Below are 13,704 nucleotides of genomic sequence, written 5' to 3' on the forward strand. Positions count from 1 at the left end.
CGGGCATTGGATAGGTATATGGAGGATAGTGGGCTAGTGTAGGTTAGGTGGGCTTGGATCGGCGCAACATCGAGGGCCGAAGGGCCTGTACTGCGCTGTATTCTTCTATGTTCTATGTTCTATGTTTCAATAAGGTTGCCTCTCATTCTTCTATATTCCAATGGGTGCAGCCCAACCTCTCCTGATAAATCAATCTCTCCATTCTTGGTATCGGCCTGGTCAACCTTTTCTGGACAGGCTCTAATGCCAGTATTTCTTTACTTAGATAAAGGGCCTGAATTTGTTCACTGTATATTAGCTATGGTTTGACTCGTGCCTGGCATATTTTTAGCAAAACCACCTTACTTTTATATCCCAATCCCTTTCAAATAAAAACCAATATTGTATATGCCTTCCCTGTTACTCAATGAACTTGGATGCTAGTTTTTGTTATTTATGGATGAGAACTCCCAATGCCTCTGTTCGGTAGCTTTCTGCTGTGTTTCTCCACTTAAATAATATTCAGCTCTTCTATTCTTCCAGGAAAATGGATAACCTTAAATTTCCCCACATTATTTTTTTAACTGTCAATTAATTAACCTGCCTAGACCCATCTGCAGACTCTTTGAGTCATCCTCACCCCTTACCTTTCCATCTCTTTTTGTGTTGTCCACAAACTTGGCTAAAGTCAATTCATTTTCCCTACCCATATCATTAAAAATATTGTAGTGAATAATTATGATGTGGAGATGCCGGTGTTGGACTGGGGTGGGCAAGGTCAGAAGTCACAAAACACCAAGTTATAGTCCAATAGGTTTATTTGAAATCACAAGCCTTCGGAGTGCTGTTACTTCGTCAGACGAAAAGAAGAGAAACACACAGGCACATAATTTACAGGCAGAGAGATCAAAAGATCGTACAAATGATGTGAGTGGAATGTTGATAGGCTGAGTCATAAGTCTCTGCAGGTGATCAAAAGTGTCAGACGGGTGTGAGTAAAGTGGTGCCGGAAAAGCACAACAGGTCAGGCAGCATCCGACGAGCAGGAAAATCGACATTTCGGGCAAAAACCCTTCATCAGCCCTTTCCTGATGAAGGGCTTTTGCCCGTAATGTCAATTTTCCTGTTCCTCGGATGCTGCCTGATCTGCTGTGCTTTTCCAGCACCACTCTAATCTAGACTCTGATCCCCAGCATCTGCAGTCCTCACTTTTGCCTGATGTGAGTAAAGTGTCAACAGCTGAATAATAAGTGAATGGATGATGTATAATCCAATTATTTGAGGAAGAGAGATAATTATAACAAATTAAGAACAAGGTGGTGCTGGAAACAAACCAAACGGCTGGAATAACATGATAGGTATAAGAACCACATGCCGAGGATCCAATCAAAGTAGCAAGTGATCCAAAACTGTACAAACTAATTAAGGAAGAGAGATCATTACAAATTATCAAGGTGGTGGTGTCAAAACAGGAGAGTATGGAAGGTTTTACAGATACGTAACAGTGTGGTGGGGTTTCCTGTAGTGTGATATGAACCCAAGATCACAGTTGAAGCCATCTTCATGGGTATGGAACTTAGCTAACAGTTTCTGCTTGGTAATTCTGCATTGTGTTATTGAAAGCTACCTTGAAGGAAGCTTACCCGAAGAGCAGAGACTGAATGGCCTTAACTGCAGAAGTGTTCCCCAACTGGGAGGGAATATTCCTGTCTGGCAATTATTGCATGGTGTCCATTCATTTGTTGTAGGGTCTGCACTGTTTTGCCAATATACCATGCCTCAGGACATCCTTGCCTGCAGCTCATGAGATAGACAACACTGGATGAGTCACATGAGTAAAGGCCGTGTACATGGTGAATGGTGTTTCCCTGTGTGATTGTAGTATCCACGTTGATGATTTGGCATGTCTTGCAGTGATTACCATGGCAGAGTTGTGCGGTGTTGTGGTCAACGTTGTTCTGAAGGCTGGGTAGTTTTCTGCGAATAATGGTCTGTTTACGCTTTGGTCGTTGTTTGAAAGTGAGAAGTGGAAGTGTGGGGATGATCTTGGTGAGCTAGTCATCATCACTGATGATATGTGGAAGACTGTGAAGAACATGGCATAGTTTCTCCGCTCCGGGGAAGTATTGGATGAAGTAAGGTTCTCTATTGGCCGTGTCCTGTGTCTGTCTTCTGAGGAGGTTGTTGTAGTTTTTTGCTGTGGCATGTCAGAACCAGCGATCGATGAGTTGAACATCGTATATTCCAGCATCTTTGGATATCCATCACGCTCCTCCTTGTCTGAGCAGATCCTGTATATATGCAGAGCTTGTCTGTAGGGGGTGGGTTCTTTACCATGTTTCGGGTTGAAGCCTCTGATTTTTGGGTCAGTGTCCTCCAAGGCGGCTTTTGCGATATACAACAATGCAGAATCGCTGAGCAGAAACTGATAGCTAAGTTCCATACCCATTAGGATGGCCTCAACTGTGATCTTGGGTTCATGCCACACTACAGGAAACCCCACCACACTGTTCTGTATCTGTAAAATCTTCCCTACTGTCCTGTTTTGACACCATCACCTTGATAACTTGTTATGATCTCTCTATATTAATTAGTTTTTATAGTTTTGGATTACTTGTTACTTTGATTACACCTTCGGCATGTGACTCTTATATCATCATGTTATTCCAACCATTTGGTTTGTTTCCAGCACCACCTTATTTTTAATTTTTTGCAATTATCTCTCTTATTCAATTACTCAGATTATAGGTCATCCCTTCACTTGTTATTCAGCTGTTGACATGTTATTCAAACCGTCTGACACTTTTGATCACCTGTAGAGACTTACTCAGCCTGTTTACACTCCGCTCACACCATTTGTACAATCTTTTGATCTCCCTGCCTATAATTTCTGTGCCTGTGTGCTTCCCTCTCACTTCACCTGATAAAGGAGCAGCGCTCCAAATGCTTGTGATCTCAAACAAACCTGTTGGATTTTAAACTGGTGTCATGTGAGTTCTGACTTTGCAAATAATTATGACCACAATACTCCACAGGTTGGTATACATAAAATGCTCCCCTCATCCCAACTGTCTGTCTTTTATTGCTCCTGTATCCACACTACCTATAAAAAAAAAGGGCTCTCATCTTATTAAGTAGCCTAATATGGAGTACCATGTCAAATACCTTATGAAAATATTACCATTCCTTCCATGTCCTTGGGTCAAAATCCTGGAACTTCCTCCCTTATGACATGTGGATTAATTTATAGCACGTAGACTGTAGCAGTTCAAGAAGACAGCTCATTGTTACTTTCTCAAAGGCATTCAGAGGTGAGTAATAAATGTTGGTATCCCATGAGTGAATTAAAGAAATTCTCTGGATGGCAGACTTTTAATTGAGGTTTGTCATAATGGTCAGTGCTAGCAGTCCACAATCTGTTTAAATAATTTGAATGTGGGCACCAATTCTTATATTTCCAAAGTTGCTGATGATACCAAACTGAGTTGGACCTTTAGTCATGAGGAGTGTGCAAGGAAGCTTCAAGAGGCCTTGAACAGGCTAAGTGAATGAGCTAAAACATGGCTGGTGCAATATACTATAAATAAGTATGAAGTATTCTTTTGGTGGGAAAAAAGCAGACAGGCAGAATATTTCCAAAATGGTGAGAAGTTTGAAAGTGTGAGTGTCCAAAAAATGACCTTGGTCATGAAGCATGAATAGTCTGCCTGCAGTTGCAGCATGCATTTAGAAAGGCTAATGGTATGTTGGCAGTCATTTCAATGGGAGTTGAGTATAGAATTAGAAATAGCTAACTGCAGTTGTATAGAGCCTTTGAAGATAACTCATTTGGATTATTGTGTAGTCTTTGTCTCTGTTATGGACTTGGCCAGACCCCTCAAAACATTTGTAAGTAGATAGCCCAGACCGTAACTTTGCTATTTGTTTAGATAGGTGTATAGTGAATATGCCGAGAGGAAATGAGCTGGATCAATAGCCAAGTTTTAAACAAACAAAATATATTTACAGAATTCCAGAATGAAACACAGAGAACAGAAAACAGAATAACGGATAACTTATCCTATCCAAACATAACTTCATGATGTTGTTCCGAAAATATTTGCAAAAGTCCCAATACATGCATCCCTTCGCACAAACAGTAAACCATGGCACAGGCAACTTATAGTTCAAAATCATAAGGGCAGAAGGACAGAGAGGAGGCTTCCAGTTTCCCCTGTGACTCTTACTCAATGCACTTCCAAATTGAATTGAACTGCACAGCTAGAGAGCTGGCCACGCCCCTTGACGATGCCAAGTTTTTAAAAGAGCTTTCAAGCTTTTGGCCTGAAGCACTATCTGTTAAGGTAAACAACAAGGCCCCAATGAACTATTCAAACTTCAGACACAATGGAGCCTGGCCAATTACCCAATCTCTGAAAAAAAACTCAAGGGCAAAGTAACCTTGTACCAGACCAGCATTGTGCCAGTCTCCATGGAATGTAATGAAGGTTCGCCGGATTAATCCCTGGGACGGTGGGGTTGTTTTATGACAAGAAATTATGTAACTTCATCTGTATTCTCTTAATTTTGAGGAGCAAGAGGTGATCTCATTGAAACTTACAGAATCCTGACTGGCTGGATATATATAAAATGGTTCTCCCTGGCTGGTGACCTAAACCCAGGGGACATAATCTCAAGATGTGTGGGTCATTTAAGGCTGAGATGAAGAGGAATTCCTTCACTGTGAGAATGGTAAACCTTCAGAATTCTCTACCTTGGAAGGTTGGAGAAACTCAATCATTGTGCAACTTCAAGAGAGAAGTCAATAAATCTTTGGAAATGAATGAGACTAAGAGATGTAGAGATAATGTGGGAAAATGACACTGAGTTAATGATCAGTTATGATCCAGATTGGCAGGGCAGATTCAATGGACTGGATGTTCTATTTCACTTCCTATGATTCCTATGAAATATACAATTTTAACCTTATTTTCAAATCCCCCCATCACCTCATTTCCTCTCTATCTATGTACTCTCCTCCAGTCTTACAACCCTCTGAAATATCTGCGCACATCTAAACTCTGACATATCATAATTTTCATTGTGCCAACATTTCTCGTCATATGTAAAGGCCTAAACTTGATAAGTCCTTCCCTTCCTCTCTCTGCTTCTCTACCTTCGTTTTCTTCTTTTAAGGGACTGCTTAGAGCTATCTCTTCGATCATCTGCTCTAATACCTCTTTATGTGGCTCAGTGCCATTTTTGTTTATTACTGCTTTTATGAAGCAACTTGGGGAACTTTGTTATCTTAGCAATGCCCTACGTAGATACAAGCAGTTGTTGTTAACATTATAGTAGAAGAAATGTTGAATGGGTGTGTGCCTTATATAGGAACTGAGTAGTTGTAGAAATATTGGACACTGCTGTGAGCTTGTGACCACCTATGACACCCAGATTTCAATTAATCCCATGTGAATGGTGTGGAAAACCTTTCTTTCCTCTGACAGCTGGAAGGGACCTAACCAATGAATGAATTGATAGTCATGCTCAAACTGCCAGTAAATGGATATCACCATGGCCAGTCTTTCTCAGTAGGGTCATTGATTTGGTCTTTTGAAAGTAGTATCCTTAGGTACCTGCAGTGAATTAGGTCACCGATTGTCTTTCACGCTCATCAGGAGCAGAAGAATCAACGTTTCGAGCATATGCCCTTTCCTGATGAAGGGTTAATGCCCGAAACGTCGATTCTCCTGCTCTTCAGATGCTGCCTCACCTGCTGTGCTTTTCCAGCACCACATTTTCGACTCTGATCTTTAGCATCTGCAGTCCTCACTTTATCCTAACTGAAAAAGAAGTTAAAAATCATACAACACCAAGTTTTTAACTTGGATTTTTAACTTTGCCCACCAGTCCAACACCGGCACCTCCAAGTCATGAAGAAGAACTAACTTACAAGCACATCAGAGTCAGAAACAAGAAAAGACCGGTTAATGTTATGGGTGCAGATGCTGTCAGAACTAGATTTGAATTTTGGTGAAGAGATCCAGAGAGGTAGGTGGGCTTCAAAGGAAACGGGGACTTTTTAAAATAAAAGCTATTTTGCTCTCAGATGATTTAAATTGAAAATTAGTTTTGGAGAGACAAAATTGGTAAACTGATTCTGAGAAACTAACCACTGGTACACAACACTAAATTTAAAGGTTGTAGCTTAGTAGTCATTTCTAAGGATGTTGGCATTGTGCTCATATATTCTTGAGTACAGATACACTACTAACTCTTTTATTCAACTGTACTAACACTCATCAGGTTTAACTATATTAAAAGATGAAGCAGAAATAGCAAAATCAAATTAAAGTTGATCAATTTTTAAATAAGGTACTGTTAGTAAGACATCCTCATGAAAAAAACTGATAATGGGATGTAGTGGAGAAATGGTTTCAATTCTAACTTTAAAATTCCAATGTCTAGGTATGAATATGAACTCTAGATCAAGAGTCTGTTTTGGTGAGTTATTGCAGGACAATGGATGGATGGGATGCAAGTTTGGATAAGGACACCAGATGTTTTGGATCAGCTCAACTTTATGTAGGGTGAATGATGGGAACCTGGTCTGGAGAACATTGGAATAGTCAAGTTTAGAGGTATCAAAGACATGGATGAGGATTCCAGAATACCTGAACCAAGACAGGCTGGAATTGGACAGAAAGGTATGCAGTCTTGATGATGAATGGCTATGTAGTAGGAAAGTGTTCTCAGGGTCAAACATGATGTCAAGACAATGAAAATCTGTGCAACCTCAGACAGTCATGAGGGAGTGGGTTGAGTTGGTGACGAGGAAATACAGATTGTGCTAGAACCAATCAAAATGGATTACATCCTACATAAAAACAGGCCATTCTAACTAACAGGTCCATGCCAGTATTTTGAATGGACTCAAGCCTCCTGTCTTTCCTCAGACAAATCTAGTGATACAACCCTCTTTTCACTTCTTCCTCAAACACTTATCCAACTTTCTCTTAATCAGTCTTTGTGGTAATGAATTCCCAAACACATAAATCTCTGAGTGAAGAAGTTTATTTTGAATTCCATATTTTATTTCTTATATTGATGACCTCTAGTTTTATTCTTTCCCACAAGTGGAAATCATCTCCTTGCATTCACTCTATCAAGACCTTTCATGATTTGGAGATGCCGGTGTTGGACTGAGGTGTATAAAGTTAAAAATCACACAACACCTGATGACCACCTGATGAAGGAGCAGCACTTCGAAAGCTAATGCTTCCAATTAAACCTGTTGGACTATAACCTGGTGTTGTGTGATTTTTAACATTGTAAGATCTTTCATAATTTTGCAGCTCTCTGTGTTTTTCCACTTCAGAACATATTATATTAAAACTATTATTATTAGTTCTGAAATAATAACAATAGTTTTAATATAATATGAAACGTCATAACTGACAGCAGGTTTTTTTTCCAAGACAGAGTTGCGTGTGATTTGGAGGGAAAGTTGCAGTGCTCATTTTCCTATGTGCTTAACGGACTCATCGTGCTCGGTGATTGGTGTCTATAGTGTGGAGAGTGATGCCAACGAATCTCAGTATATCTCTGATGGTACATACTTTGCCCATGCAATATGTATACCTTGCTGCAGGAGTGAATTTGATGCTGATCAAGTGGGGTGCTCTGTCTGGACACTGTCGAGCTTTTTGAGTATCAATGGAGGTATGCCTAATCAGGCGAGAGGAGAACTTTTCATTACACTCCTGCCTTGTGCCTTATAGATGGTAAACAAGCTTTTAGGAATCAGGAGGTGAGTAATTCATTCCAGAACTTACAACCTCTGCCCTGCTGCTCTTGACTGCCTTGTTAAATTTCTTTTCAAAACTAGCCCTGAGTGTCAATTTGAGGGAGGTTTATGAAAGTTTTCTCAAATGCAATTTTATAGTACTCTTCTCACTGCTCCTCCGTGATTTCCTCTCATGTTATCTTGTGCTCACTGGTCACAGACTTGCTGGTCCATGCTGGGACTTTCCAAGTTTCACCACCACCTCCCCTCCTCATTTCCCACATCCATCACCACCCCAACACCCTTAGCTCTTTCCAATTCCAGCTCTGGATCAGTTCAAGCAGTGCAAGCCAGGAGCTAGTCTCCCTATTGTCTGAGGAATATCCCCCAGGTGTGAGATGGCAGATCAAGGGAAATTAGCATCCCACCTGGAGCTTCTGGTTGATGTGGTAGTAGAAAGAAGGGCTGTCCTCTTCCCTCAGGACTGCCAGAGGAGACCGCTGTGTCCAACACAGCCAGCCTGGTACAGAGTTGTCTCCTGAGCCAGATTGAGAGGAACTTCCAGCAATTCCAGAAGAAGGTTATTGACCCTCTGTGCCCAGCAAAGATAAGTGCCATAATCTTCGTCCTGCTCCTTCAATCTAACTCACTCTAACACTGAACCAACCTCCTACCAAGGCTCATGCTCTGCCACTCTCACTATTGCATGCCCACTCCATTGCCCCAGATTACTAAACCCTTCCTGCCCTTTGTGCTGCCTACTCATACGGGACAACTCAGCTCTTTGCCTCCACTGCATTAACACTAACAGCTGTGCCAGCCACTGACATCTTACTCAACCACTCCCTTTGTCTTCTTTCAGTAGGAAACAGCCCATAGTTGGGCAGAAAGGAGCCAGGTGGGTGGCGGGGTCCCCAGTATATGTCTCTGAACCTCCATCGAGGGCAGAGTCCTTGCCTTAGTTGGAGAGGAGTATGATCACCATGATCAGTAGGCAAGTAAGGTTCATTGTCAAATGCCACACCGTCCTTGCCCACATCTCACCGTTGTGAATATATTCATAACATGTCCACGCCACCACCCTATTTTGTAGCTCATCCCCTCTCGCCTTCAAGCATCAGTGACATCTACACAACTTCCAGCATGAAGGCAATGTGCTAACATCTGCACTTCCACCTATGAAAGGAGATACATCACCTCAGAAGGTTTCTCCTATCCTCTGCCCCAGTTCAGGCACTGACACTTCGGTGGGTTCTTTAACTGGTGCTATGACCCTGGGGAAAAGACCCTGATGCTCAAGCCCCACTACGCCCAGGGTAGTTAAAGACGTAATCAAATTGCTCAAGGCTCCCAATTTACCTGTTTGATTGTGTCAGGTTAAAAGCATATACTGATCAGGTTTCTTTACATGACAAACAACTTTAGAAAGACATCAGTTCTAACCACAGGAAAACCAAATGTAAATTATCAATTTGTAACTCTGCTAGTTTAAACCTTATATTTACCTAAATCCCTCTGTAATCATACAAGCAGACGCGGACAAACAAAGAAGTATAGATATTATGGGTGAAGGGAAAAGTTGGTGCCACTGTTTAAGACCGGTGGCAAGGACAAGCCAAGGAACTATAGACCAGTGAGCCTGATGTCAGTGGTGGGCAAGTTGTTGGAGGGAATCATGAGGGACAGGATATACATGTATTTGGAAAGACAAGGACTGATTAGGGATCGTCAACATGGCTTCATGTGTGGGAAATCATGTCTCACAAACTTGATTGAGTTTTTTGAAGAAGTAACAAAGAGGATCGATGAGGGCAGAGCAGTGGACGTGAACTATATGGACTTCAGTAAGGCGTTCGACAAGGTTCCCCATGGGAGACGGGTTAGCAAGGTTAGATCTCATGGAATACAGGGAGAACTAGCCATTTGGATACAGAACTGGTTCAAAGGTAGTAGACAAAGAGGGTGTGGTGGAGGGTTGTTTTTCAGACTGGAGGCCTGTGACCAGTGGATTGCCACAAGGATCGGTGTTGGGTCTACTACTTTTCATTATTTAGATAAATGATTTGGATGTGAGCATAAGAGGTATAGATAATAAGTTTGCAGATGACACCAAAATTGGACGTGTAGTGGACAGCAAAGAAGGTTACCTCAGGTTACAAGTGAGATCTCGATCAGATGGACCAAGAGCTGAGAAGTGGCAGATGGAGTTTAATTTAGATAATCGCGAGGTGCTGCCTTTTGGGAAAGCAAATCTTAGCAGGACTTATACACTTAGTAGTAAGGTCCTAGGGAGTGTTCCTGAACAAAGAGACCTTGGAGTATAGGTTCATAGCTCCTTGAAAATGGAGTCACAGGCAGATGGGATAGTGAAGAAGGCATTTGGTATACTTTCCTTTATTGGTCAGAGTATTGAGTACAGGAGTTGGAAGGTCATGTTGTGGCTGTACAGGACATTGGTTAGGCCATTTTTGGAATATTGCATGCAATTCCAGTCTCTTTCCTATCGGAAAGATGTTGTGAAACTTGATAGGGTTGAGAAAAGATTTACAAGAATGTTGCCAGGGTTGGAGGATTTGAGCTACAGGGAGAGGTTGAATAGGCTGGGGTTGTTTTCCCTGGAGCGTCGGAGGCTGAGGGGTGACCTTATAGAGGTTTATAAAATCATGAGGGGCATGACTAGGATAAATAGACAAAGCTCTTCCCTGCAGTGTGGGAGTTCAGAACTAGAGGGCATAGGTTTAGGGTGAGAGGGGAAATATATAAAAGAGACCTGAGGGGCAATTATTTTCATGCAGAGGGTGGTACGTGTGTGCAATGAGCTGCCAGAGGAAGTGGTGGAGGCTAGTACAATTGCAACATTTAAAAGGCATTGGATGGGTATAGGAATAGGAAGGATTTGAAGGGACATGGGCCGAGTGCCGGTACGTGGGACAAGATTAGGTTGGGATATCTGGTCACAAGGACGAGTTGGACCGAAGGGTCTGTTTCCATGCTGTACATCTCTATGACTCTATGACTGTACTGGGGAAACACCGTAGCACTGGTCCACATAATGCAAAGAGGCATCACTTTTGCTTCTCTAAGTTGTACTTATTTCCAATCTTCATATCCAAATCCTTTCAGTTCTTTGCTGAGGGCACAGGGTGGTTAACACATTAATCATTCAGTCTTTCAGTTAGTGGTTAGAGGCAACAGTTTATTGAAATACTGGTTGGGATTAACTATATTTTCATTATTAGTTACTTTACTGCAGAGGAAGGAAAAGGAACAAGCTGAAAATACTAAGATGATCCTTGTTCTGATGCAAGAGATGGATTTCTGCCCCTGTGCATGAACTGGCCTGGCAGCAACATTGCAATGTTAAGGTGTTAGGGAGCTCCAAAGTACAGCATTGAAGCAGTAAACTGTATTATAAGTGAGTCGGAGATGGGCCATGAGGATGTGTTGAGGCTGGTGCTTTTCTAATGCTGACCTTCATGGATGGACAGTGCAGGCAGTTACTGCACATGGAGTATGTCCTGATGTGTTGGGAAATGCTGTAATTGCTCTGACTTTCAAACCAGGAATTGACACCATCTGGTTTCTCTCTGTGCAATAGTAACTTGCATCAAAATTATGTTAGGTAGTAATGAGCTGCTAATGCATTGCAAGTGGCTTCTCACCGTCCACTTGTGACAGTCTCATCTCATTATTAAAGCCCTTTGTCGAAAATCAGGCATTTTGACCTTGACACTGAGAATTTCATTTTTCCATCTCACCATATTTGCTGAACTATTTTGCCATTGCTCACATAGTTCTGGGCCTGGGAAACCACTATCCAACAATTCATGCCATTCGCCTAAAAGGCTAATTGAACATCGGCATTGGACATGTTAAATATCATATGCCATTTGGTCTGTTGCAGAGGCTGTCTCTAATTAGATTCATAAAGGTTTGCAATGCAATTGTTTGAACATTTATGAGAGTATCACTTTTTAAATCAAGTTCATTTTCCAGCAGAATCAGCCACAAAAAATGTTGATATGATGCATGATTACTATGGTAAATTTTATCTTGAAAAATAATTACATTTAACTTGAGTCTCAATTCTATTCCCAGTACAGCTTACTTAGAGCACCAGACTGTCAGCTGCTGCTTTCAGTCACATGCTGTAAGTGTCATTATAAAGTATTGAACTTGAGTTCATAAAGGGGTGGAGTCATGGTTTGACAGACAAAAGAAGGATCCAGTTAAACGTTTGCAAAATAAGGACATTGGAAGAACACATGCACCCTCAGAAGCGTTTCGAAGATTTCTGTAGACACGGTTTGGAGTTTTGTTAACAGAATATTAATTTGTAAACATGTTACCAGTTTATGAGATCAGATCAATGGTGATAGCTTTCTGGCAGGAATCTATTTGAAACCTGAATTAATCAGCTATGCTCTTTTCACAGGAAGCACATTTGAAACTAAAGCGCCGATTGCTCAGGAAAGAAATTGTTTCAGGAGTCAGAAAAAAATGCAAAGTTATGATGAGGCAACTGCTTTCCTGGGAGAATGGGGGCCATACCAGAGGACAATTTTCGTTTTCCTCAGTCTCACTGTTGTTCCAAATGGATACACAGCCCTAACTATGGTGTTTCTAGCAGATATTCCTCAGCACCATTGCCGTCTGCCTAATTCTTCAAATGTGACGATTGGAGAAACTTCCTATGTTAACCTAAGTTTGTTGATACCTGTGGAGGAAGTGGATGACGAACAAATGTACAGTAAATGCACCAGGTACAGGACACAATTGAAAGACAGTTTAAATGACACAATGCCTGAAATAGAGCCCTGTATTGATGGCTGGATGTATAACACAGACAGATATATGTCGACAATAGTCACTGAGGTAAGAAACTTTCATCTTATGCATTAATATAACACATTTTGTTACATGGGATGGCATTTGCAATGGGTTACCAAAGTTCTGGCAAGTTTTAAGATATTTTCACAATCATCAAAATTGGGTTTGTATCATTAATTTGAATTACTGTATATACTCGTGTAAAGGTTGATCTCATGGAAAGGCCAACCCCTTATTTGTGGCCAAGAAATCTTGTATTTTCCATATATCTCATGTAAAAGTCGATCCTACTATATTGCATTAGAAACCTCTTATAATGGAAACTGCATGTTCTCATTAACCTACTTAAACAAAATCACATTCATTCATACCAATAACTCTACGCATTGCTCTTTTTTTACTATATTGCGTCTCTAGTCATTCATTCCTTTAGAGTCATTGAGCCATAGAGATGAACAGCATGGAAACAGACCCTTTGGTCCAACCTATCCATGCCGACCAGATATCCCAACCCAATCTAGTCCCACCTGCCAGCACCCGGCCCATATCCTTCCAAACCCTTCCTAGTCATATACCCATCCAAATGCCTCTTAAATGTTGCAATTGTACCAGCCTCCATCACATGCTTTGGCAATTCATTCCATACACGTACCACCCTCTGTGTGAAAAAGTTGCCCCTTGGGTCTCTTTTATATCTTTCCTCTCTCACCCTAACCTATGCCCACTAGTTCTGGACTCCCCGACCCCAGGGAAAAGACTTTTTCTATTTTTCCTATCCATGCCCCTCATAATTCTGTAAACCTCTATAAGGTCACCCCTCAGCCTCCGACGCTCCAAAGAAAACAGCCCCAGCTTGTTCAGCCTCTCCCTGTAGCTCAAATCCTCCAACCCTGGCAACACCCTTGTAAATCTTTTCTGAACCCTTTCAAGTTTCACAACATCTTTCCGATAGGAAGGAGACCAGAATTGCATGCAATATTCCAACAGTGGCCTAACCAATGTCCTGTACAGCCACAACATGACCTCCCAACTCCTGTACTCAATACTCTGACCAATAAAGGAAAGCATACCAAATGCCTTCTTCACTATCCTATCTACCTGCAACTCCACTTTCAAGGAGCTATGAACCT

The 13,704-nt window shown here is 41.5% G+C and overlaps 2 protein-coding genes across 5 annotated transcripts in view; both read left to right on the forward strand.

Annotated features, from left to right (window-relative positions):
* The window catches only part of LOC122557630 (solute carrier family 22 member 5-like), a 170,056-nt gene extending 157,800 nt beyond the window's left edge, over nt 1-12,256 (forward strand). Inside the window, exon 11 of the mRNA XM_043705422.1 lies at nt 12,180-12,256. The gene's annotated coding sequence lies outside the window, so the exon portion shown is untranslated. The remainder of the gene's footprint in view (nt 1-12,179) is intronic.
* Nucleotides 1-13,704, forward strand: part of LOC122557619 (solute carrier family 22 member 5-like) — a 114,198-nt gene that overhangs the window by 24,272 nt on the left and 76,222 nt on the right. The window contains exons 1-2 of one of the 4 annotated variants that reach the window (XM_043705400.1): nt 11,654-12,049; nt 12,180-12,619. In XM_043705400.1, coding sequence (XP_043561335.1) covers nt 12,010-12,049; nt 12,180-12,619 — 480 coding nt within the window. In that variant the 5' untranslated portion in view covers nt 11,654-12,009. Of the gene's footprint in view, nt 1-11,653; nt 12,081-12,179; nt 12,620-13,704 lie in introns of those variants that run through there. The other 3 variants (XM_043705370.1, XM_043705380.1, XM_043705390.1) reach the window with 3 other exon arrangements.

The sequence above is a fragment of the Chiloscyllium plagiosum genome, chromosome 2, assembly GCF_004010195.1.
Source record: "Chiloscyllium plagiosum isolate BGI_BamShark_2017 chromosome 2, ASM401019v2, whole genome shotgun sequence".
NCBI classification, from domain to species: Eukaryota; Metazoa; Chordata; class Chondrichthyes; order Orectolobiformes; family Hemiscylliidae; genus Chiloscyllium; species Chiloscyllium plagiosum.